Here is a 26895-nt window from a genome sequence, read left to right as displayed (position 1 = left end):
GGCAGATGCCCAGAGAAGGTGGGTGAAGTGGAGCTGACGTTATTCTGGAGGAGTGGCCATTGGACGGGGCCAAGGCCCTGGTGACCTGCCGTCAGGGAGCCTGAGGCCACCCCTGCTCCCTGTGGCTGGTCGAGATGGTTCCAGTGGCCCCGGCCGACTAAGCCAGGCTGTGCCCATGGCCCAGTCAACAGGGTTCTGCAAGAGCAGGTGTTTGATCTCTTTGGCTTCCGTGGTAGAAAGAAGTGCCAGGAAAGACAAAAAAAAAAAAAAAAAAAAAAAAAAGACCAATATGTTGCAGAGATTAGGATGGGTGAGTTCTCAATGAGAAGATCCTCACTGATACTGTCTTGCTTGTGTCATTTGTTTTTCGTTTTCATCTTGTGAGAAAACTTGTGGTTTTTCTTCTCAGAAAAATGAAACCAGGACTTAATATTTCATAATTTATACTGATGAGTTCCTGTGCTTTGGGGTGACATCACACCTCTTAGCCTCTCTTCTCCAGGAAGTGGTGAGTCCATGGGGCTCCTGGGATCCACGCTGTGTTTGATGGCTGGAGAAGAACTGTGTTGCCTGGCATGCAGAGTGAGAGATTCGCACACGGCACAGAGCCTCGATGCTGACCCGTGGGAAACCAGTTTTCCAAAGATCATTTGGAAAGACAGTCTTCTTGTTGTTTTGTTTGTTGTTAATCCTCACCCGAGGATATTTTTCCATTGATTTTTAGGGAGAATGGAAGAGAGAGGGAAAGGCAGAGAGAAACATCGATGTGAGAGAGACACACATCGATTGGTTGCCTCCTTCATGTGCTCCTTCAGGGCCTGGCCAGGGAGGAGCCTGCAACCGAGGTACATGCTCTTGAGCGGAATCGAACCCGGGACCCTTTGGTCCGCAGTCCGGAGGTCTATCCGCTGAGCCAAACCAGCCAGGGCTGGAAAGACAGTTTTAATACTGTGTGGAATCCTGTGGTTTAATGGAAGCATTTAGGTATGTCACAGAGAATTGACACCAAAGGATAACATAGTTGAGTTAATTTTCTTAATAGTCCATTAGAAGATTATTGAAATGTTTTTTGCTAATTCCTTTAAGGGTGACTTTATTGTAACATCTTAGTTGTCAGCTCAGTCACATGCTGAGAGTGGAAAGGGGTGGCGTCGGCAGGCGGGGCGCTGAGGGAGGGCCGCAGGGAGGAGGTGGGTGACCTGGTTTCTCAAGAAGCATATGGCAGCAGTAAAGTAACAAGCTGGGATCGCCAGCAATGTTTCCTTTAACGATGATGTCTCCTTGTGAAACATTTGTGTAGCAGTTTTCCCAGCTTGACTTTTCATCTGACCATGCCTTTTAAACTCCATCATACATATTAGTTCCTGAAATGTTACTAAATCCATTTTACACTTGATCTCAGCCAAAAGGCCAAGAAGTGATGAAAATCCACTTTTATATGAGAGGCACTCTTGAGCAAAAAATATGCTGCATTTCTTACCTTAGAACTTCTCACCACTCTCAAATGCATACGTGTCGGTAGATCATTTTAGATATGTTGCTGATTACATTGTGAAACCGCAGATGAGGGACAAGTGCTTTTATAAAGATGGCTGGGCTTTAGTTCTTTGCCAGTGTTTCTCCGTGGTCTTCTGAAATTTCTCTCGTGCGGAGTGAAAATTAAGCATCCCTGCTCTATGTAAATTAATTTGACCTTGTTTTGTTATTTCACTAGCATTGCAGAAGTCCAGGGGAGTGCATCACAAAACAAGTATCAAGCAATAATCAAACACCTTTTTCTTTAAGTCCTTTAAAAGCAAATACCCAAAGAGTACAGTAGCATGGCTGGTGTGGCTCAGTGGTTGAGCACCAACCTATGAACCAAGAGGTCACGGTTTGATTCCCAGTCAGGGCACATACTGGGGTTGCAGGTCCTATCCCCAGTGGAGGGCGTGCAGGAAGCAGCTGATCAAAGAGTCTCCTCATTGATGTTTCTAGCTTTCTCTTCCTCTTCCTTCCTCTCCAAAATCAATAAATATATTTAAAAAACAAGAACAAAGAGTACAGTAGTTTCAATGTAGTTTATCTTCATGATCATCTAATAAGACAACTAGAGGCCCGGTGCACGAACCACCGCAGCGACCACCACCGCAGCGGCGCTCGCCAGCCGTGAGCCCTGCCTCTGGCACCCGTAGGTCAGCTGAGCGGCACTCCTGCTGTGGGAGCGCACTGACCACCAGGGGGCAGCTCCTGTGTTGAGTGCCTGCCCCCTGGTGGTCAGTGCGCGTCATAGCGACTGGTCGGTCGGTCGCTTAGGCTTTTATACACTCTCTCAGATATGAGACAGTGTAACTTGAAATGCAGGCTCTGTAATGCGCGTGTAACTCACAGTGGGGACTCCCCCTCCCACACCCCCACACCCCGCTTCCAAGTCGCCAAGGGACCTGATGCCATTCATGAGAAAGTAACGGATTTCGATTAGGAGCCTCAAACTGAAAGTCTAACAGAAATTGCAGGGGCTGACTCGTCACCAAGCTTATGACTAGGAGGGAACTGCGTACATGGGCTGCGTTTTAGGAAGAGCAGCCGGAAAGGGTTTATCTGTTTCCCTGTGACTAGTGATTATCCGAGGCACGTCCGGGAGGCCAGTCCATGGGGAAGGATGGAGACCAGACACCAGTTTAACTTAATTGAGGGTTTATTTATAGAACATTTTGCATGACATGCAGCTGATTCCAGGACTAGGCCACACTGAAAATTAAGATACGCAGAACTGAGAACGGTGTGTCCGTTGGTGGGGGGGAGGGGTAGAGAGTAGTGGTTCATTATCAGCCCCCCAAACTTGCATGTTATAAGTTACTACAAAATCCAAGAATCGAATGCATTTCGACCACCTGTAATATATTGAATACTCTTTTCACTTACTCATCCGTTGAGAAATATTTATTAACTACTCTGGGAGTTTACATTCTCGTTAGGGGCCGGGAGAACAAATAGGAAACATAAGTAGACACTTCAGTCATCAAAGCACATGAATCTTTGGAGAGAATTATCTATTTTAGCTTTCTATTTTTTTGATCCCTCAGATGTGATCAACAAGTTTGTAATACTGTATAGTTTCATATTAGTGCAGGCTGAATTGCGCCCCCCCCCCCCCCACACACACACCCCATTCATATGTAGAAGCCCTAATCCTCAGCACCTCAGAATGTGGCTGTACCGGGGATGGAGCCTTTAAAAAGGTGATTACGTTACAAGCAGGTCATTAGGATGAAGCCTAATCTCGTACAGTCTGATGGAGACACGTAGAGATCGAGGACAACGGGAAGACAAGGGGGAAGCTGTCACCTACCGGCCAGGAAGAGAGGTCTTAAAAGAAAGTGACCCTGCCAACGCCCTCACCTAGGTTTCTAGCCTCCAGGACTGCGAGCAAAGACACTTCTGTTGTGTAAGCCACCCGCCGAGGGTGCGTTGTGATGGCAGCCCCACCCACGTGTAACACACACATGAAACAATCAAGGGCCTTTAATTCTTTCTGGACATTGATATGCAAGCATCTGAAGTAAGGATTTAGGTGACAAAATTAGTTAGAGAAGCCATTTGAATGTTTAAAAGAATAATTTAGAATATGTAAAAACTTTGCCCTAATATACTTACAAAATAACGAATCAAAGCCCTAGCCCGTTTGGCCCAGCGGATGGAGTGCTGGCCCACAGACCGAAGGGTCCCAGGTTCGATTCCCGTCAAGGGCACGTACCTTGGTTGCAGGCTCCCTGGCCCTGGTTGGGGCGCATGCAGGAGGCAACCGGTGGATGTGTCTCTCACATCAGTGTTTTTCTCTGTCTCTCCCTCTCCCTTCCACTCTCTCTAAAAACCAATGGAACAATATCCTCGGGTGAAAATTAACAACAACAACAAAAAGTAACCAATTTAAAAAAATAAAAAAAGCTGCTAGCCTACTGTACGTAGTCTAAAGCTCAACAATAGCTTTTGAGTCACCAGAGCACTCATGACGGGTGGAAACCTTGTCCTTTTAAAGAGCAACATGTGAGCAGGTGTACCTGGTGCACACACATGGGGGGAGACATCCTGGTCTGTGGTATTAATCCTGAGCCAGGTCCTTCCCCACAGCGCAGGGACCCGACACCGTTCGGGAATGATCCCAAGGTATTTGCATCGCTGGCAGACCCAGGATAAGTGAAATGGTTTTAGGAAAAGAAAGCAACGATCATTTAATTGGGGGAGAGACCCAGACAGGAAACAGGAGATGTGGCCCACACAGGGAGCCGAGGGGGCGACTCAGCCCCAACACTTGTGATGACTGTCTTGTCCAGTTCAGTTCCGTACACAGTGTCTTTACACTTCCCGGGGACATGAATGGATACATCTAGCACGTAATTAGGTGATGTTTGCATAATGTTGCACTCTTACCACAGACTGTCTTACAGCAGGGGTGGTGCAAACCTTTCATCTGCCGGCCACCAGTTTAGGATGTTATCAGATTTGCTTTAGGGCAAGGGAAGGATTTGGCTGCAAGTTAGAAGGAAAAGGCATACTGTCATTCAGGCTGAGATCAAAGCAAGATTGTGTGCCTGAGAAGTTTACCCCGAAGGAAGTAGTGCTTCCTAGTGACCCGGAAGGGTGGGCCAGGAATAGCTCTAGTATTCCCTTCCTGTTAATAGATGTGGCGACCCAGTGCTGTTGCTGCAGGAACTATGGTGCTGATGTTGTTTTAAATCATCTTTTCGTTCATCCCTTCAAGAGCGCCACTGTAACACCCATTCTGATGAGCATCATAAACACCAAGGTTGGAGTTACAGTTTTATTCAGTCCCTGGAGTACGATGCATTTGTCAAATAATTTACACGACCCTAGAAATGCTGCTTTAATTTTTTTTTAATGTGTTACGTGTGCTCTGTTATACCACCCTGGCCTTAGAGTACTCAGCACGTAGCTGCTAACCTTGGGAGGTGGTGTTAGAAAGAAGTCTGTTTCCTTGGAGCAGTAAATGAGAAGCATTCGTGTGTTTTTTTTAAGTAATAAATCAGACAGCTGATGTTCAGTAGCGAACAGCAAGTACTCTGGGCGTTGCCCTCTGTGATAATTCTGAGAATAGCCGATAATAAGAGATTGCTCTAAGGCCGAGTAAAAAATACACAACAAAAATTGTCTCCCTCTGATCTGATCTATTTTTAAATGCTGAAATAACCAAAACGCAGTGGGATTTTTGTTTGCTAGCAATACATAAATACGGACGTACACATATAAGAAAGATGGGGAGTTACACTGGGCAAGATCGTCACGAAGACCCCTCCAGTTCTGACAGCTTGGTTCTGATAAGGGAGGGAAATGTGTTCAGGATCTGAAGTCCCCACTTGCCCCTAGATTTCCATAGCAGACAAGCGCCCAGCGGGAGCCAGGTAGAGAGGCTCGCTGAGGGAGTGGTGTCCACCACAGACTTGCAAAGTCTTTGCCTCTCAGGCCCAAGGGCATCTGGACTTGGGAATGAGGGGGCTTGGAGTTGAAAAGATCCCGGCATTCCAGGGCCTTGGTGGGCCCAGCCCCCCTGTGGGGAAGCCGGAGGCCCACACAACCCTGCCTCACAGGGCAGGTAAGCGCACCTGCACGGACATGTGCATGCCCTGCTGGCACCGGCGGTCGCTGCTGTTTTGACTGGCGACGGAGGGATCATGGGATCCCGTTGGGCAAGCCCTGAAATGAGGACACCAAGAGCAAGGGACCAGCCCCGAGGTCAGATTGCCTGACTTAACTGCCCTGCTCAGCACAGTCAGCGGCTCCGCCTCCGGAGTGGCCTCTCTCTTTGCCAGGGGAAGCGGCAGGGAGAGTTTCAGAGCCACATCGAGAGACAGAGTCTTCATTGCCCTTTCGAAGCTGATGGATTGAAAGGCCTACACGTCCCGGTTGATTGAGTACAAACACTCAGTAGGTGTGTTCTCGGCCTTCAGTCGGATAAGTTCGATTTGACGCTGTCTGATTCTTCAGCGAAGAGCTTCTTAGAGATTTAGGACAATGCTTTGGCCGACCTGCTAAAGAAATGTTGAGAGAGAGAAAAAATACTCTGACTTGGGAGATTTTGATAATGGTAAGAATGACGAATGACCATTCCAGGACAGGTGGACGTCCCATCTCTCTTTATTGCCCAATTAGGCAAGCGGGGCATATACCTTCGGAGTGTGTCTGGGCAGGACCAACCTGAAGAATGTTTTTTCTTGCCCTAGCCGGTGTGGCTCATTGGACTGAAGGCTCCCCGGTTTGATTCCTGTCAAGGGTGTATGCCCAGGTTTGGGTCTCGATCCCCAGTAGGGGGGTGTGCAGGAGACAGCCGATCAGTGATTCTCAGCATTGATGTTTCTCTCTCTCCCTGTCGCTCTCTGAAATCAATAAAAATAGATATTAAAAAAATAAATAACATGACAATCCGGTCATCCCTGAATATGTGGGGTGGGAGGAGTGCCAGTTCTCTTAGCCCAGCAGGGAGGCGGAGAGAATGAGGGCAGCCCCTGTCCACTGTGGTGGGAAGGAAATGAGCTGCATTGTGGCAAGCTCCAAAGGCTTTCCTTAACACAAAGTAGCCAAGCTTCGTAATGCTGCTAATTTATCATTGTGTATTAGAAAAACTTCTGATGGCTAGGTCACACGGAGGCCTCCCTGGCCCCCTGATAACAGGCGGGTGTCACCTTTTAGACCCTCCCCTCCGGTGAGAGACTTCCTGTGCCTTGGCTTATGTGGCCTGACTTAACTGCAGTTCACTTCTGCCTTTGATGCTGCACTGCGGCATTCTTCCGGAAAAGGTCTGCACTCATCGTCCACCATTTTTCATGGTTGTTTGGTCATTTCTAGCACCAGTATACTGATTTCAGATCAGTATAGTTTGTTAGATACACGTTCTGGAGTGGAGGCGGGGGGAATGCATCAAACCACCTGGGAAGCCCTGCTTCTCCCCGAATTACACAGCCTCTCCTCCTCATATTGAGGTTCTGATGCATATCAGGCCCTATCAGGGCCTGGCCGAGTCCTGGTGGTTGCACGCATGTTGGCGGGAGTGGGGGGTGGGGGGAGGTGGGAGCTTTGGGAGGAGTAGGAAAAGAAAAGGCAGTTTAAAAATTCCCTGGGTTAGTGTTTTCATTATGTTAATTTGCCCACATTGTAATTCACCTGCATTTTTCTGCTTACTCACACTCAAAAGGTCTCCCAGCAATTTATTCCCATCAACTTGACATTTCACTCTCCGGAAACCGTAGGAAACTGTAGCGCGGCTGAAAGCTAAAAATGCATGGTGTGCTTCCTTCTCCAGCCAGGGTAAATGCGCTAAGGGCTGGAGTGTTCCAGAAACCAGGTCAGCCTGTTTGCAGCTCAGTGGGCAAAGGATGAGCTATCAGAAGTGATCTGGGAGATGCTCATAGGAGCCAGATCACCTTCAACCCCCCAGGCTTCAGTAAGGAGATTGCACTTGTCTATTCCATGCAAAGCCGTGGGAGGGTGTTCAGTCAGAGGCCATGAAGTTACATTTTAAAAGACATAGAGCTTTCTTATTGCAGAATGAGTTTTTAAGGCACGTGTGGGAATCCCGTGAGAAATGTAGATTGCCTGGCATGGTGAGTGTGGTCAGGACCCTTAGGAAAGTGAGATCTGGCTTTTATGATAACTGAGGGACCCTCAATTGGAAATTACGTCTTTAGGGTCCAAGCTCTGCACTATAAAAGCTGTCAACATAAGAAACATCCAAACCTACAGAGAATGTTCATGAGTTTATTTGAGCCAAACTGACGACAATTGCCAGGAAGCGAAGTCTCCATGGGTTGAGAAAATACTCCGGAAAAGGGCAGTTTTACCACTTGTTTTATACATCGGCATCAAAGGGGAAGGTGTTCAGGGGGTTACATGAAATCCATTGGTGATAGATTAGGGGGCAAGAGAAAGCAAAGTGGGGAAATCTCTGAGATTGGATCAAAAGTAAAACAGACACTCCTTTTACACTGTGTGTTAGGGGCAGAAATAGAACAGTGGCCGGGGACATGGGAGTTAGCACCGGAATGCAGATTGGCAACCTTGTCGCTAAAACAATCCGGAGGCGCCCGCCCTTTGCCGCCCCAGCCTGCATTGCGTGTGACCTGTAGCCATTACACCTGACCTACTTCCCCAGGCCTGCAATTCCTACTTTCCCGTGTGACCTTTGTCCTTCTTCCCAATATACTAGTACTAGTGAGTGTACCTGGCTTACGGGGAGGGGTAGAGCCGGTTTTCACGGAGGGCCTGCCGCTCTCCCATGCCACCGGCAGTATTGGAATAAACACTCACATGTGATGCGACCCTGTCTCTGCTTAATTGGCTCAAGTAGTGACAGGCAGCCCGGACCCATTGTTTGTTCCATTTCAGGAGGGTACAGGGTAGTTAATAAGGAACATGTACAGCATATAGCCAGGGTGTGAGGGGAACAAGATAACAACCAGGGGTCTGTGGGTTAGTGCTTTGGTGGGAGATTGTGCCCTACGGGGTCTGGAAAAAGGGAACTACTCTGACATCCCAAAGGTGCGCCATTGTAGACGCAGAAAGACAGTGAAGGTAGGTTTGTGCCGAGCCAGCACAGCCCAGGGTTCGGTGAGCCTGAGTGGGGGCGGCAGAGGATTAAAGAAAAGACAAAGAGAATAAGCTTAGCCTAGGTCAGCGGTTCTCAACCTGTGGGTCGCGACCCCTTTGGGGGTCGAACGACCCTTTCATAGGGGTTGCCTAAGACCATCGGAAAATACATATATAATTACATATTGTTTTTGTGATTAATCACTATGCTTTAATTATGTTCAACTTGTAACAATGAAATTGGGGGTCACCACAACATGAAGAACTGTATGAAAGGGTCGCGGCATTAGGAAGGTTGAGAACCACTGCTCTACTCTTTGTTTCTGTGTTGAAGCTACTTATCTGTCCTGGACAGAACAGTTTCTACAAACCCACTGATGACTGTATTTGCAGAATGGCTTTTGCCCTAGGTTTCTAAAAGTCAGTATTTTTTCTTTTTCTATTAATACATCACAGTAGAACTGACGATACTTTTAGAGCCAGAGGAACCTTTCAGATAAAGTGCAAATTTTTGTTTAAGGAATAAAATTGAAGGACAGGTCAGCTGAATGTCATGATCAAGGTCACATGTGCTGGGTGGGAAGATTGGACTGGAGTCCAGGTCTCCTACCACCCAGCTGGATGCAGAGGGGAGAGAGGAGACGGTGTTAGCATGCTTACGAAGCAAGCAGGACCAGGGATGCTGCAGCATTGGGAATATGAGGAGGAGCAGGTGAGAGATAGGGATAGTAAGGCAGGACTGCACTTGTCAATAAAATTATAATGGTGTGTGAGGATTACAAAGGAAAACACAGTGTGAGCAATATTTAAAAATATAAGTAGGCCCCAGCCAGCATGGCTCAGTGGTTGAGCGTAGACCTATAAACCAGGAGGTCAAGGTTGGATTCCTGGTTGGGGCACGTGCCCAGGTTGCAGGCTCGATCCCCATTGGGGGGCATGCAGGAGGTAACTGATCCATGATTCTCTCTCATCATTGATGTTTCTATCTCTCCCTCTCCCTTCCTCTCTGAAATCAATAAAAAAAAATAGATTTTTTAAAATGTAAGTACATCTGTTGTAAAGGAAATAAATTCAAAAAGCTGTGTTAGCAATAGAAGGGTATGGTTAGAATTCCACTGGAAACATCAGTTTGAATAATCTATATTCCTTAGGTCTGCCATTAAGATGGTCTGGCAGTAACGTCACCAGTATTCATGGGGATGGTTACTAGGATGCCCTCCCACTGCCCAAGTTGTGATCGTCATCCATTGAAAATGAACTAGAGCTTCTAGGAAAGTAGCTGGAAGGACAAAGGAATGTGCTGCAAGGGGTTCCCACGCCAATTCAGTCAAAGGATTCCCTGGCTCAGTGACATAGCATCTCTACCAGAGCTTAGCTCATTCTGTCAGAGGAGGCTGAGTGCGGAGAAGTGGGCGGTGAGGGTGCGGGTGCAGGCGAGGTAGTCATGCGATGTTTGGGATGAGGACTGTTGGAGCTGGCCGAGAAAGCAGTAGGGAGGGAGGGGTAGAGACAGTGCATTGGAATGACTGCTCAAGGGAGTTTTCCTGTGAAGGTCAAAGGAGCGATTTTGTTAGACATGAGGAGGTCAAGAATATTTGTACTGCTACTATTATTTTTACCTTAATCTTCTGAATCTGAGCTGCTTCTGTGATTAATTGGAAATTTAAAAAAATGTGTTTTCTCAATTATACATACAGTTTACATCCAATGTTATTTTGTATTGGTTTCAGCACAGAGGTTAGGTAATCCTATGCTTTACAAAGTTCCCTCCGATATTCCCAGTGCCCACCTGGCACCATACAGAGTTATTGTAATATTATTGGCTATATTCCCAAGGCTGTAGTTTATACTCCCATGACTATGTTGCAACTACCAATTTGTACTTCTTAATCCCTTAATTGAAAGTGTTTAATAACGATGTCCTGGTTTGAGGTTTTTGTGTGTGTTTTTTCCAGTTTTAACTTCTAACTACAATGATTTCTCATAAGCTTTTGAGCACAGGGACAGAGGCTCATCATCATTTTATCGTCAACAGTGTAAGTATAGTTTGGTCAGGGAATGTTTTTCAAAAAATGAGTGAAACATAAGCAGGAAAAAAAAATAAACCTTAGCTATAAAGTATCCTTAAGATTCCTTCACTAGAACCACATCTTTGTTGTTGGTGTTCTTCGTTATCTACACGTATGGGGCTAAGATGTGTCTGTGTGAGACTGAATTTGGGAATAGCCTAGTGGTTTTATATGGAGGAGTTGCCGTGGGTATGTGGTATGGGTGCATTATTCCCTCCTCCAAAAGAGGGAGTTTCAATTTGAAGGCAAGTTAAAGGAAATTGTGATTAAGAACAGAAATAAAAAGATCACAGCAATATACATTTGCAGGGAGACTACGAAATTGTTCTAGCAACAATTATGTAACTGTTCTTGGCTAATTTAAGGGGGGAAGTACTTTTTTTAAAACTACTATGAAGGCGTATTTTAGTATCTGAAGTTTTGGATGTTTTTTTGTTCAAGCCAAGTTGGATCAAGAAGTAGTTTGTCTTTTGTATCTTAAACGGTTATTCCTTGGGCTGACAGCCTCACTCTTCAGCTTTGGTTTTACCTGTTATATTTTTACAAATGGATTTCTTAGGGATCAATACGCAACGCAGAGTATCACTCTTAAACATTCTAAACCAATTCAGCCTTTGCAGTAATGCCTGGCTCTGTTTCTTAGAGAAATGCTTACCGAGGGAGGAGGGGGTTAGGCAGAAAGAGACACAGTAAACAACTGGCAGCTGGAACTCCCAGCCTTGCTGTGTCCATGATGGCTCCAGATTCTCAGAAGTAATCTTTCACGACCTTCATGTGCTCTTGGCAAACAGGAGCATCGCCCTTGGTAACTGGTAATAATTTTCCATTCCCACTTCTCTCTGTATATACACAATCAGTGCCGAGAAATTGCTGCAGTTCCTTAGGACAGTGGTCGGCAAAGTCATTAGTCAACAGAGCCAAATATCAACAGTACAACGATTGAAATTTCTTTTGAGAGCCAAATTTTTTAAACTTAAACTATATAGGTAGGTACATTCAACTTTAAATTCACGGTTTTCGTCTTCTGTTTTTCTTTGCTTCTTCTTTGTAGCCATCTCAAACAGGGCACCTAAAGAAATGTTTCATCCTATATAATAAAAGAGTAATATGCAAATTGACCCTAACAGCAGAACGACTGGGAATGACTGGTCACTATGACACACACTGACCACCAGGGGGCAGACACTCAATGCGGGAGCTGCCTGGTGGTCAGTGCGCTCCCACAGGGGGAGCTCTGCTCAGCCACAAGCCAGGCTGCCAGCTGCCAGCACAGCGGGTGGTGGTGGGAGCCTCTCCTGCCTCCTCAGCAGCGCTAAGGATGTCCGACTGCAGCTTAGGCCTGCTCCCCACTGGCAAGTGGACATCCCCGAGGGGTCCCAGATTGCGAGAGGGCACAGGCTGGGCTGAGGGACCCCCCCCCCCCGCACAAATTTTTGTGCACTGGGCCTCTAGTTTTATAAAATAAAGCCACCAACACAAAAGAATTACAATTCTTAAATTGATGACAAAAATACCTGTAGGATTTGCAGCTGGGAAACATACAGGTAACTTTATGCTTCGAGTAGGTACTTTTGTCACCCGCGCGCGATTTGCAGACACAACTACTAACCACTGCACATGAGACTGCTGACTGACCGGCTCACTCAACTCGTGCATGAATGCACGTACCTCCCCCCGCGCTGCTTATCCGGCGGCCCACCTGCGCCGTGGTGTCTCCGGTCACCTGACCGACCGACACTCCCCACTTCTTCTAACGCCACTTCTTCAAAATAGACTCGCCCAGGCCAAAAACCGACTTCTGCGCATGGGCCACGAAGTTTCAATCGCCCGCACGTGGTATTTTGTGGAAGAGCCATACTCAAGGGACCAAAGAGCCGCATGTGGCTCGAGAGCCGTGGTTTGTGGACCACTGCCTTAGGATCTTAACAAGTCAGAGGACTTGCTTTCTAGCTGCACTGTAGCTAATCAGGGAAGAGTTTAAAGTTCTGGAAGCGTATTGGAAAGTTAGAAATCTTTAAATCTTAAAATGGGATCATGGGGTCCTAATATTTGGTGACAGGAGATTTGACTTTGGGTGGTGAGCACGTGGTGCAATATACAGATCCTGTAACATAGAAACCCACACCTGAAACCTGTATGTTCATATTGACCAATGTCACCCCAATCAATTTAATTGAAAACAATGCAATCATTGTAGGCCATGGACCAGAAAGAAATTAGGCCAATCCAAGATAAAATTAGACAAATAAATTTTTGAAATGAAAATTTAAAACAGTGACCCCAGTGTTACTATTAAATGTATTTAGATGATCATCAGATGTACGAATAGTAAATATTTCAGGTAATACTGTGATGCTTTTATCCCAAGAGTAAATGCAACCTTTTCTTAAAATAGGCATTTAAGAACAAAAATATTTGCATTTGACGATGACATTGTACATTCGATGTGTTTTTCCAATGAGAAAGAAAATGTTGAAATTGACAGTTGTGCTATACTGAAAATTACAAGTTGAATCATTGACTTACTACTTAGATGTACATGTTTGAGAGAGTATTGGTGTCCTCAGGCTCACCATGGGAGAGACCCTGTATCTATTACTGAAATAGGTCAATTTGAAAATGTTGGTACTGTTATTTAATCAATGATAAGCCATAGATTTTGCTAGTGTATATTAAATCCTTTGAAAGTAGTTATGCACAATGTTACTTACAACATATATAACAACATGGCATTACTGTCCAGAATATATCAAAGAATTCAATAAGTAAGAGACATACACTAATGGGAAAGTGGTAATTCACTCAGAAAAGATGGAAAAACCCCCAATCATTATATTTTTTAAATAATGCCAACCTTCACCAGTGACCAGGGAAATTAGTACTAAAGCAGTGATTTTTATTTCTACCTAAGATACTGACAAAAGTTAAGATTTATTTACTGTTTATAGGACACCGGGAAGGAGCAGAATCTTTGTGGTGTGTAATTGACACAGCCTTTTTGAACTTCTACATTTTACGGAATTATTTACCATCAGCAGGCCTCCGTGTCCATGCATATAACTTATTTAACGGGAAAAAAAAATAGAGGATCTGTGGATTTTGAAGTACATTTAGAGAAAAACAAGTTGTGAAATGAAGAAATAGCCTTTAAAACGATGTCTTTGAATGCGTATCAGCCAATAAAGTAGTGGTCCCGGTCAAAAAGATAATCCGTTCCTACTAACTGTACTTTTTCGTTTTAAATTTCATTTTGTTTTCCTTCTTTCAGTTTTGACAGCTAGAGTCATGGGTTAGCAAATACATTTTCTTTGAAACACCACCTCCTTTGGAATGGTCATTAAGGGCCATTCATACATAGTTGTGCAAATGGAGTCAAATTGCTTTTCCAATTCCTTATATTAGCTCCACTAATGGATTGGAAATTTTGAAATTTTGATCCGAGGAAGAGCTGTAGTCAGCTTTGGAGCACTTTGGGAGCCCGGGAACTCAGTGCCTAGAGAGAAATGCATAAAGGGAGGGAGGGGCAGGGTCTGAGAGAGTGGATGGCTTGCTGAGGGCCCTCCCAGGCCCTTCTCGGTACCCTCAGCCCAGCCGCTGTAGGGGTTTACTGAGGAAGTGCACTCCGTCACCCTCCAGCCATTAGTAAGGCAGAGTTCATCTGTGCTGGCCAGTCCCCTTCTGGGGGTCAGAAATGTTACAGGAAATGGAGAGCCTAGGAAGGAGCCACATTAGCGTTGGTGAGAGTCTGCAAGTCATGCCTTATTTGGGCTAAACGAGAACATTTTTTTTAAATTAAATCTTTATTGTTCAGATTATTACAGATGTTCCTCTTTCCCTCCCCCCCCCCCATAGATCCCCTCCACCCGGTTCCCACCCCACCCTCTGCCCTTACCCCCCCACAACTGTCCTCATCCATAGGTGTACGATTTTTGTCCAGTCTCTCCCCACACCCCCTACACTCCTTTCCCCCAGAGAATTGTCAGTCCACTCCCTTTCTATGCCCCTGATTCTATTATATTCACCAGTTTATTCTGTTCATCAGTTTTTTTATTCACTTGATTTTTAGATTCACTTGTGGATAGATATGTATTTGCTGTTCATAAAAAAATTATGAACTTTAACGAGAACATTTTTAAGGGGAACGGACACAGCTTTGAGTATGGAAAGGTCTGTCATTTAGATTTTCTGCTTATGGATACAGGTGGGAAACATCGAAGCCATAGGCAGAAGCCACAAAGAGGCTAATTTCATTGCACAATAGTCCCATAATCATTCTTAGAACAATCCAACCCTGGAATGAGCTGCTCTCCCAAACTGTGGCTCTGGCTGCTGAGGAAATGCCTAGACAACATTCGGTAGCCCTCTCCGAAAGGAGGTTGGTTTGATCAGAAAATCCCTTTATTTTTTTGCTTATGAAATACGTTTTCTTTTTAACTTTATCTTTATTGTTGGGTCAGGTAATCTTAAAAATCTTTTACAACATTACCCTCTGATTCTAGTGCTTCTTAAGACAATGAAATCATATGTTCTAGGACTAAGCCCTGGAACAGTGCACCCCTTTCAAAAGCCAAATAGGGGCGGAAATACACAGACAAGTCACATCTTCTTCTGCTGTCGCTGAGATAGACGAGAACGTCCAAAGACTTTAGCACAAATGGAGGAAGAGCAGATGGGAAACTGCCAGTAGGCAATCCAGACGCTGAGGAAACTGGGTCACCCAGTTCCGGCTCTCGTCCCCGCTTGTTTTAGCTCCCGTCCCCGTGCTCACCTCCCTGCCGCGCGGGGGTATTTACCGCGGCTCCGAAGGGGTGGCAGTCTCTCTGGCAGTTCCCCGGGCCTCTCATTACGCGTAGGGAGCAGTGAGTCACTGGGCACAGGAATCTGTACTTTCAGAAACTGGAAAAGGCGTGTGTGGCGTGGACACAGCTTTTTTTTTTTTTTCATTTTGGAGCGCTAACTAGGTGGTTGCCAGTTTATCAACAACAACGAACTGTCTCTGGAAATGGAATGACCTGGAGAACAATGCTTCTGTCTGAACTCTGTAGTTGGGAGGGAGACGAGAAACCAATCAGTACTAAGGGAGCAAGACCCCCCGGGGCAAGCCTGACAGGTTTTGTGTTCTGTGTGGGAGCGACCCTGTCTCCCTTCCCCACCCTCTCGCCCGCAGTGCTCACCTCTCCTCTGAATAAAGTGGGACAGATATTTGAAGAATGTGGGTTTGCAGGGGAGTCCAAAGACTAACTAGCCTATGTCTCTGTCAGGCCCTGTGTTTGCCAGGTGCTTCATATAACTCTCTTTCTTTTTAATTTGTCTACAGTGTCCATGGAAAACATTGGAGAACAAGGTAAAATATACTATTGTTTCAGATATAAAATTTTAAAAATCATTTGAAAGAAGCAAATTGAATTCACTTAGCTTTGATTGGGATAAATAAACTGTTCTTTAAGGACGTGGAGATAAGATGGGGTCAAAGATATCCATTCTCATAGTCCCCAGACTGAATCCTGCCCCACACGGCAGGGAACTCTGCCGGCGATGCCTGTAACTGTGCCAGCTGCTCATGGCTTCCACATACGGGAACACCAGCAACGTCCTGTTCTACCCCGTACCCGTCTCCTGCATAATCCATGGAAAATATCGTTGGCTCTAGTTATGTCACACTGATTTATGCCTTAATGGATGATTTAACTTTTTAATGATTCTGTGAGTATCATCATTCTTTTAAAAAGTTAAAATTGCTACTGTTTATTTTTAAAAAAAAAAGCCAGAACCGGTTTGGCTCAGCGGATAGAGCGTCGGCCTGCGGACTGAAGGGTCCCGGGTTCGATTCCGGTCAGGGGCATGTACCTGGGTTGCAGGCACATCCCCAGTAGGAGATGTGCAGGAGGCAGCTGATCGATGTTTCTCTCTCATCGATGATTCTAACTCTCTATCTCTCTCTCTTCCTCTCTGTAAAAAATCAATAAAATATATTTTAAAAAAAATTGCTACTGTTTTAAAATACCAAATAGGCTATCTTTTAAATTAGCCTATTTTATTCAACTGTATCTACAGAATTGTTATCTGTAGGGTGTCCCAAAAATGTATACACACACTTTGAATCAATATAAAGGCAGTGTTTATGAAAATACATTTCATTGTCAAAATTGAGCTCTCAGCTGTTAAAGTGTGTATACATTCTGGGGGACACCCTGTATGTATATTCCAGAATTAATCATTATCACTGTATACAAAAACCAATATTTTCTATTTGCATAGCACGTCAAGAATAAAACACAACACAGAGTGTGTTCACATATTTTACCTGAAACAAGTGTCAGAATGCTTTTCCTAACAGTCGTCCGGTGTGGTAAACAAGACACTTGACCTTCCACTGGAAGACACGACTCTTTATCCAGATGGTTCTCTGCTTAGATGTGTTGTCATTAACACAGCGAGGGCCGCCGGATTTGACTGGAGCTGAGCAAGCGATTAAACAGCTTCTCGCATAGGAGCGGCTTTTGCGATTCTTTGTCCATGAAGCAGAGATCTTAGAGCCTGAACGTTCTGACAGTTGTTTAATGCTGTGCTTCTGATTTAGAGTTGCAGGCATAAGTGCTCACTTTACCAGTTTAGGAAACATGGCTGTGAGCCATTTTTGACAATAGACGGGCCTACCTACAGGTGGGAGGGCACTAATCATGGTCACATCTAATTATGCATTATTAGGGATTTTTTAAAAACCCTTGGCTTTAGGTATAAAAATTCATTCATTGAGTTGTGCCTATTCCAGTATGCTATAAATGAACTTACTTACAATTATAAAAATTAATAATAAAAATTCAAAATAAAATGAACTTATTATATTTGGCAGTTTTGGCGTTTTAGAATAAGCAGATTGTTTTGAATACCAACTCACATATTACAGTAATAATTATGTTTCTCTCACTTTAGTTGTGTGCCTGATTGCTTATCATCTCCTTTTTGCAATGTTTGTCTGGTCGTATTGGAAAACCATCTTTACATTGCCAATGAACCCTTCAAAAGAAGTAAGTAAAAATATTAGTAAAGTTATCCTAAAGTTGGAAATCAATAATTCTGATGTCTGAAGAGTTAATTTTATGTCTTTTTATTAATATTGCAAACTTATTGAGTGTGATAGTTTTTTAATATTAATGTATCTATTAGTAAATACTTGAATTTTCACTTGGTAAATATTAGTTTTGCACTGGATGAGTATTATATTTCCAATGTTAAATCTGTCGTGTGTTCTACTTTTAGGGTTAGATATCAGGATGGATGGATAGATAAAATACATTAGATAGATAGACAGATAGATAGGAAAGTAGACATGCTTCTATTAAAATTACCCTATTAATGGTGTGTTAGTTGGCTGTGAGCCACCAAACAACAAAGTAATTATTTACCTAATCTCTATATTCAAAGTCTATAGCTGGGCTACACCGGCCAGGTCTCCAGGCTGCTTCTGTGTTGTTGCTCTGACATGTGTAGCCTCCATTCCCAAGGTCACCTCTTAGCCTAATATGGCTGCTTGGTTCCAGCCGTCATGTCTACATTCCAGTCAACAGGCCAGAAAAAGTAGGAAAGAGGAGCAGAAGGATATGTCCTTCCCTTTAAGGACTCTTTTTGGAAGTTGCTGATGCTGTTTCCACTTACATTTAGAACTTAGTTCTATGGCCATAATCTGTTTGCACAGAAGACTGGGGTATAGTCTTTATTCTTGATGGCCGTGTTAGCCATGTTAGAAGAAGGAAAGAGTGGATATTAGGGGTCAATTTCATCCACAGAAGCTTTTAAGTAAAGTAATATGATCTGATATGCATGTCGCAAAGATCATCTGGCTGTTTGTTTCTGGGTCTTTAATCTTGGTTAGTTAGATACTCTTGGAATAAAGGGCTGTGTCTTACTCATTTTTATATATTTGGCACTTAGTCCAGTACATGTTCGTTGAATAGAAATAAACTTTTTTCCCAGTAATAATAGTGTCTTAGTAGGCTAACTTAAAAAAAAAATGGAAAAGGCCCTGGCCAGTTTGGGTCAGTGGATAGAGCGTCGGCCTGCAGACCAAAGGGTCCTGGGTTCAGTTCCAGCCAAGGGCACGTACCTTGGTTGCAGGCTCCTCCTGGGCCAGGCCTTGGTCGGGACTCATGCAGGAGGCAACCAATCGATGTGTTTCTCTCACATTGATGTTTCTCTTTGTCTTTCCCTCTCTCTTCCGCTCTCCCTAAAAATCTATGGAAAGATATCCTTGGGTGAGGATTAACAAAAAAGGTGGTTTTTTTTTGTTTTGTTTTTTTGTTTTTTGTTTTGTTGTGTTTTTTTTTAACATAAAAGGTTTTAAAAAGTTAAAGTCTGGTCATCACTACAGATTGTTTCCTAAAGTGACCTGTTTGAAAAGCAGCTATAGTAAAAAAAAAAAAGAAAAAAAAAAGCCAGTAAATATACTATATGTCCTAGGAAAGGATATTAAAAACAAAACACAGTACTTGCAAAGAAGTAATGGTATTCTTGGCATAGAATGTGTTAGATATAGCCCCTTTTCCTTCTACTACCTACTTTTTTCCTCCTACCATGGTTACCTCTTTCCTATTGTCTCTCTTACCCCCATCCTTAATTGTAGGTTTGAAGGGAAATTGGGACGTCCATTGTAGGTGATCTCATCCACTGTACTGATGATTATAACCTTACCCATGACCTCTGTCAAAAATTTCCAAATGTATTTTTACTTCTGACCTCTCCTGTGAATTTCAGACACAACCTCCCTGCCAAACATAGCTTCTTGATCATTCCACTGACCCCTTAAACCTAACACATCAAAAACTGAATTCACTACCCTCTCCTTCCCCAAACTGTGACTCATCCATTTCTTAGGCTGCTTAATGCCCCTGACATCCACCTCGTCATTCAGGCCAGAAGCTTGGCAGCCGTGCTCCATCTTCTGGCTTCCTCGCCCTCCTGCCAGCATCCAAAGTCTGCTGATGTTTTCACCTCCCCATATATTTTTTTTAGTTACAACCCCTTCTTTCTTTTTGAATCATTGACTTAATTCAGAGTCTCCATCCTCTCTTTTGTCAGAGACACTGCAGTCTTCTATATGATGTCACTGTTTTCAGCTTTGCCAACGTTCCCTTCCCAGAACCCTGCAAACATTCATGCTCCATCCTGAAGCTGGAGCGACCCATCCAAAAAGCAAATGGAGTACTTTCCCTCCCCTGCTTGTATCTTCTCGTGCCTCCCCTTACGGTGAAGGCCCGTCGCCTGAGTCGGACAACAGGGACTCTTGTCTAAATTTCTGACTTCACACTTTATACACTAGTAGTTCTTCATTACGCGTAGTTTCCTGTGTACACCGGGCCATTATTTTCTTTCTGGTTTATTCTTATCTCCTTTCTCATCCAGATCATTCTGTTTTTATTTGTACTGACACCTCCTTATTGGCCGACTTCGGTGGTTCCTCATCATCTCGTGAGCCTCTAGCAGTGGTTCTCAACCTTCCTAATGCCGCGACCCTTTAATACAGTTCCTCATGTTGTGGTGACCCCCAGCCATAAAATTATTTTCGTTGCTACTTCATAACTGTAATGTTGCTGCTGTTATGAATCGTCATGTAAATATCTGATATGCTATATGTGTTTTCCGATGGTCACGACCCACAGGTTGAGAACCGCTGCTCTAAGGCGTTGTGTCTTCTCGGAGCTCAGCCTCGGGGTCTCTCTTACTTATCTACGTTATGGCTTTACCGTCTCATGCATTGCTATCGCTTTCAGGTTAATATCATCAGTCCGGTCCTCTCTTCTAACCCCAGGCTCGTTGACAGCTGCCTATTTGGCATCTAGTTGTGAAGACAGACTTCGGGTCCCGCCCCCTCCCCTAACCCGCCGATGGCTGACGTCTCCCTGTCTCAGCGGTGGCCGCTCCCTTCGTCCAGTTGTCCAGACCCACACGCAGTCACTCAGCGCGTGCTGTAAGCCGGGCCCTCGGGGCTCTCGGCGTGAGCTGTGTCCCCTCACTTCCTCCCTCCGGCCCCGGCCACTGCCTCTCCCGCTCGTGTGTTGCGGTACCCGGGCAACAGGTTTCCTTGCTTTCGTACTTGCCCGCTTCTGTGTGTTTTCAACGCAGTAACCAGAGTCATTCTTTCAAAAACAAGGCAGATCCTATCATCTTCTTCTTCTCAGGACTTTCCTATGACATCTGAGCCCCTCAGCGCGAAAACCTAGTTTCCTGCTGGAGCCCAGGAGGCTGCCCATGGCCGGGCCCACACTGCATATCTGACCCACTCTTCTGTTTTGTTTTTTTAATTATTATTTTTAATTTTTAAATCTTTACTGTTGAAAATATTACATATGTCCCCTTTTCCCCCCATCAGTCCCCTCCAGCCCCCCTTTCCTCCACCCCAGGCCCCCCCCCCCCCGAGTGCGTCCTTGGGTCATGTGTGCACACAGTGACGCACTCTTCCTGAGTGCCACCTGGCCTCCTGCTGATCCATCCACGTGCTGAGCGCGTTCCCCCTTCAGGGGCCGCGACACCTGCTGCTTCTCCTTGACCTGAGCACTGCTCTCTTCTGTGACCCTCCCTTTCTTCTCTCTCTGTGTCTCTGTCCAAGTGGTACCTCATCTGTGAGGCTTTCCATGACCACTCTGTATGAAATAGCAAAACCCTACTACCCCCGGTGTTCCCTATAACCTGGACTTCACTCTGGTTTTCTCCGCAGCGTAACATTCTGTAACACATCCCACATTCATTTTTCTAACACCCCTAGGACACAAGCTCTAAGAGGCATGCACTTTATCTGTTTTGTTCACTAATCCATCGCCAGTAGGGAAGCAGTGTCTCAGCCATAAAAGGGACTCGATAAATATTTATCACGTCATTGGAAGTAGAGAAGGTGTCTGTGCAGATGTAAGGCTCTGTTTCTAGCTTTGCCAGGAACTTGAAATGACTTCTGATTTCTCCCCCAAATTATGTGGAAGGTTATTGGCTAAGAATGATGAGAGAGTTGGGTTGACTGAGGTTTGTAAGAGCAGAGAAGGTTTGAAATAGTGAATGAATACAGTGGGGAAATGGAGTGATACAAAATGCAGAAGAAATAGCAGTTTCAATGGGATTGACGACAGTGAAGTTACAGCTGTACCAGGCTTTGTCAGATGATTTTTCCACAAAACACATATTTACCTTATTTGTTTCATTTAACTGTGTGAGATAGATAGTATTTATCACCATTGTAAAGATTTAGCAACAGGCTCTGAACATTGTAATACGTTTTCCCAATATACAAGTAATATAACCATACTAAATTACATTTAGAAAATAAAAGGAAAAAAACATCCCATTCCACTAATTCAGTTTACATTCTTAATTTCTTTCTAGTTAATTTTTTTTCACACCATAGTCCATCATTGGCTCATTTTCATTTTTAACTACAGCCTAATATTCTCACTGAAACATTGAAATGTACTCAGTCACATCCTAACTTAGATTTTCAGGTTGACCCCAACTGATCATATTGTAAATAATGTTGGTGACATGTCCGCACATAGACCATTAACCATTTTTTAATCATTTCCTTAATATAAATTCTCAGGTAGAATCACTAGATGGAGGAAATTTAAGTCACTTGCCAGATTGTTTCCTAAAAGGATTGTAGACATTTACATAAAGTGCTTCTAGTTTTATCAGACCCTTGGTGTTGCATGTTGTTATTAAGAAAACTGTTGCCACCTTCACTGTTGTAATTTGCACATTGTAGGTACTTGTGAGATTATATGTTTGTTTTTGTTCTAAGTGAAAAACAACTAGCAAAAAGAAAATACACTTGAGAGTTTTGTTTCTATTTAGTTAATTTATTTTTAAATATATATTTTTATTGATTTCAGAGAGGAAGAGAGAGGGAGAGAGAGACAGAAGCATCAATGATTGATCAGCTGCCTTCTGCGCACCCCACACTGGAGATCAAGCCCACAACCTGGGCGTATGCCCTGACTGGGAATCGAACCGTGACCTCCTGGTTCATAGGTTGAGGCTCAACCACTGAGCCACGCTGGCTGGGCTGTTTATTTGTTTTTAGAGTCTAGTTTTTTCTTTAATTGGTATGTCCTTTTAAAATTATACTTTCCTTTGATGTGAAACTGCATTTGAGCCCTGATCTTGGTTTCTAATACCATTCTTCAGTGGAAGGAAGGAGGGCTCCCTGGAGAAATAGCTGGTCCTAGAACTAGAACAGGAAATATTCAAGGTGAGCCAGGAGCATCTTATGGTACCAGAAAGTGAAGATGTTCAAGCAGACTTTTAAAACCGTTTTTTGTTTTTTTTTAATTATCTTATTGGAGCCCAAAGAAATACTTATTTTTCTCAGATAATTATTTTTTAATTGGTTGGGCCAAATTGGCAGTACAAGAAGTAAAATTAACAATTAGTCTGTCTTGAGTATTAGAATTTGTGTAATAATTATTCCTAATTTAAAACTTAGGTTAGAAAACATGCATGATAGATTTGTTTCTATTTTTGTTCCTAATGATATCCAATTGAAAAATTCATCTGTTGAACCAAATTTGTTTCTTGTGCTGTTTATCTATTAATATAACTAATATTTGGATAGAACTCCACAGTTTATAAAGCACTTTTATATATTCTGTTCCTCTTGAGTTTCACAAATCTCTGAGGAAGTGGGTATTATTATTATTACGAGAGGCCTGGTGTGTGAAATTCGTGCATGGGTAGGGTTCCTAGGCCTGGCCAGCAATCAGGGCCAATCGGGCCTTCTTTGTCCGGACCCCTGGTGGTCAGCACATGTCATAGCGAGTGATCGAACTCCTGGTCTCCCAGTCAAACTCCCAAGGGGACACTTTGCATATTAGCCTTTTATATATATAGACTAGAGGCCTGGTGCACAAAAATTTGTGCACTCGGGGGGGAGGGGGGTCCCTCAGCCCAGCCTGTGCCCTCTCACAGTATGGGACCCCTCGGGAGATAACGGCCTGCTGGCTTAGGCCTGCTCCCGGGTGGCAGAATGCAGGCCCAATCCCTAGGTGCAGCCCCTGGTTGGGCTCAGAGCAGGGCCGTTTGGGGAGTTGGGGCGCCGCCCCCTGTCATGCACAGAGCAGGGCGATCGGGAGGTTGTGATGCCACCCTCAGTCACGCTCAGGGTAGCGCCGATTGGGAGGTTGGGGCACCGCCCCCTGTCACACTCAAGGCAGGATCGATGGGGAGGTTGCGGCCCCACCCCCTGTCACGTACAGAGCAGGGCCGATCAGGGGGTTGGGGTGCCGCACCCTGTCACACACAGAGCCGCAGGGCGGTCAGGGGGTTGGGGAGCTCCCCCCTATCAGGCACAGAGCAGGGCTGATCAGGGGGTTGGGGCGCCTTCCCCTGTCACGAACAGAGCAGGGTGGATAGGGAGGTTGTGGCCCCGCCCCCTGTCACACACAGAGCCGCAGGGCGATCAGGGGTTTGGGCGCTGCCCCCTGTCACGCTGATCCCAGTGCTGGGAGGCATATTACCCTTTTACTATATTGGGCAGAGGCCTGGTGCATGGGTGGGTGCCGGCTGGTTTGCCCTGAAGGGTGTCCTGGGGTCCCCACTGGGGTGCCTGGCCAGCCTGGGTGAGGGGATGATGGCTGTTTGTAGCTGGTCACACACCCTTCAGGGTGGGGGTCCCCACTGGGGTGCCTGGCCAGTCTGGGTGAGGGGCTGAGGGCTGTTTTCAGGCTGGGCGTGACTGAAGCTCCCAACCGCTCCTTTTTTTTCTTTTTCTTTTTTTTTTATTCTGGCTCAGCTTTAGCTTTGAGGCTTGGCTCCAGCTCTTAGGCCTCTGCTGCTGAAAGTAGGTTTCTGGCCTTTGTTTACAATGTTGCGATCCTGCTGGCTGAAGCCTGGCAGACTAAAGCAGGTTTCTGGGGTTTTGTTTAGCTTCTATATTTGTTACATAGTTGCTTAGAGTTGCAGCTCAGAGGCCTGCAGTGTCAGGCGGGGAACATTGGAGTCCTCCGTCACTGAAGCAAGCAAGCCTCATGTTAGTTTCAAGCTGCCTGGCTGCCAGCCGCCATCTTGGCTGGCAGTTAATTTGCATATTGCCCTGATTAGCCAATGGGAAGGGTAGCGGTCGTACGCCAATTACCATGTTTCTCTTTTATTAGATAGGAGGATTATTATTCTACTTTCTAGATGCATAAACTAATCACCTGCAAGGTTAATAGACTTGCCCAGATCTCAAACTCTATTACCTTTCTGAATTTATAGACTGTATGCCATTAACATTTTATAAATGCCTTCTTCTGGATTAGTAGATCAATATATGTTATCATTTCTTTGAAAATACTGATTAACATTTAAATCTGTTCCCCAGTTCCACCTCTCTTACGCAGAGAAAGAGTTGCTGGAGAGAGAGCCGAGGGGAGAAGCCCATCAGGAAGTTCTCCGGCGAGCAGCCAAGGACCTTCCCATCTACACCAGGACCATGTCTGGAGGTAGAGGTCGATAATAAGTGCTCCGCACAGGAGCTTGTGGTGACTGTGGGAGAGCATATGTATGTCCTTGAAACTGGCAGACACTCATTGAGAAACATTGTGCTAGGTCTTGGATGGCTGTGAAGTCTTTACTGCACAGTTCCATGAACCACAGTGGGAACACGCGTACCACTGTGGCACAGAGATCACAACCAGGTCACAATGGACTGTCCATCTATCCTGCCTACGTGCTGTGACTCCATGACATGCTGAAATCTTGATTTGTAGTAGTAGTCGTTGTTAAAGGTTGAATTTAAGATTGTCCTGTTGTCATTTAATTTAATTTAAGGGATCAAGATCTATAACATATAATCTTACATACCTTTAAAACAGAAATTATACACAATATATAATAACATACGTAAAATATTGGTACAGTTTTTCATCTTTAAAATTTATGGTAATTTTTTAACAAATGCAACTTAAATAACAAATCTCTTTTACTTGGGTGAGATTTTTAAGATAATTTAACAGCTATCTAATTAAAAGACTCGAAACAAAAAACTTATTTTTACGTTGTTTTGATTTCCAGTGAGTTACCGCCCACTTTGATTTGAAAGTTTTTCCTTGTGTACGCTAAAGTACAGAGAATCACCAGCCAGGGAGGATCTAGCGTTGTCCACCAGACGTCACCTGGAGATTTTGGGACTTTAGACCGTGCTGCCCATTGACGGTCTGCTAGTCCCTTGTGGCTACAGAGCACTGACAGTGTAACTGTGAGTGTTAAATACATTACAGGTTTCAAAGAGCTGGTATGGAAAAACCTAGAAGATACGACTTTCTCTTTAGTTTTTTTAAGGTAGCTCCTGGAGAGCTTAAAAGCGCACAAGTAGCTCTTGTTATATTTCTTTTTTTTTTTTTAATTTATTGCTTAAAGTATTACAAAGGGTATTACATATGTGTCCATTTTATCCCCCCGCCCTAGACAGTCCCCTAGCCTCCCCTATCCCCCAATGTCTTATGTCCACTGGTTATGCTTATATGCATGCATACAAGTCCTTTAGTTGATCTCTTACGCCCCTACCTCCTGCCCCCCAACCCTCCCCGGCCTTCCCACTGCAGTTTGACAATCTGTTTGAGGCAGCTCTGCCTCTGTATCTATTATTGTTCAAAAGTTTATAATGGTCTCTATTATCCATGAATGAGTGAGATCATGTGGTATTTTTCCTTCATTGACTGGCTTATTTCACTTAGCATAATGCTCTCCAGTTCCATCCATGACGTTGCAAATGGTAAGAGTTCCTTCCTTTTTAGAGCAGCATAGTATTCCATCGTGTAGATGTACCACAGTTTTCTAATCCATTCATCTGCTGATGGGCACTTAGGCTGTTTCCAGATCTTAGCTATGGTGAATTGTGCTGCTATGAACATAGGGGTGCATATATCCTTTCTGATTGGTGTTTCTGGTTTCTTGGGATATATTCCTAGAAGTGGGATCACAGGGTCAAATGGGAGTTCCATTTTCAGTTTTTTAAGGAAACTCCATACTGTCTTCCATAGTGGCTGCACCAGTCTGCATTCCCACCAGCAGTGCACAAGTGTTCCTTTTTCTCCACATCCTCTCCAGCACTTGTCGTTTGTTGATTTGTTGATGATAGCCAGTCTGACAGGTGTGAGATGGTACCTCATTGTTGTTTTGATTTGCATCTCTCAGATGATTAGTGACTTTGAGCATGTTTTCATATGTCTCTTGGCTTTCTGAATGTCCTCTTTTGAAAGGTGTCTATTTAGGTCCTTTGCCCATTTTT

The 26895-nt window shown here is 44.5% G+C and overlaps 1 protein-coding gene across 1 annotated transcript in view; it reads left to right on the top strand.

Annotated features, from left to right (window-relative positions):
* ZDHHC2 (zDHHC palmitoyltransferase 2) overlaps positions 1-26895 on the top strand; it is a 62368-nt gene that overhangs the window by 6738 nt on the left and 28735 nt on the right. The window contains exons 2-4 of the mRNA XM_081084735.1: positions 15964-15990; positions 17580-17674; positions 24988-25108. Coding sequence (XP_080940861.1) covers positions 15964-15990; positions 17580-17674; positions 24988-25108 — 243 coding nt within the window. The remainder of the gene's footprint in view (positions 1-15963; positions 15991-17579; positions 17675-24987; positions 25109-26895) is intronic.

The sequence above is a fragment of the Myotis nattereri genome (assembly GCF_964212035.1).
Source record: "Myotis nattereri genome assembly, chromosome: 2".
Classification (NCBI taxonomy): Eukaryota; Metazoa; Chordata; class Mammalia; order Chiroptera; family Vespertilionidae; genus Myotis; species Myotis nattereri.
This window is presented reverse-complemented; position numbering and strand designations above follow the sequence as displayed.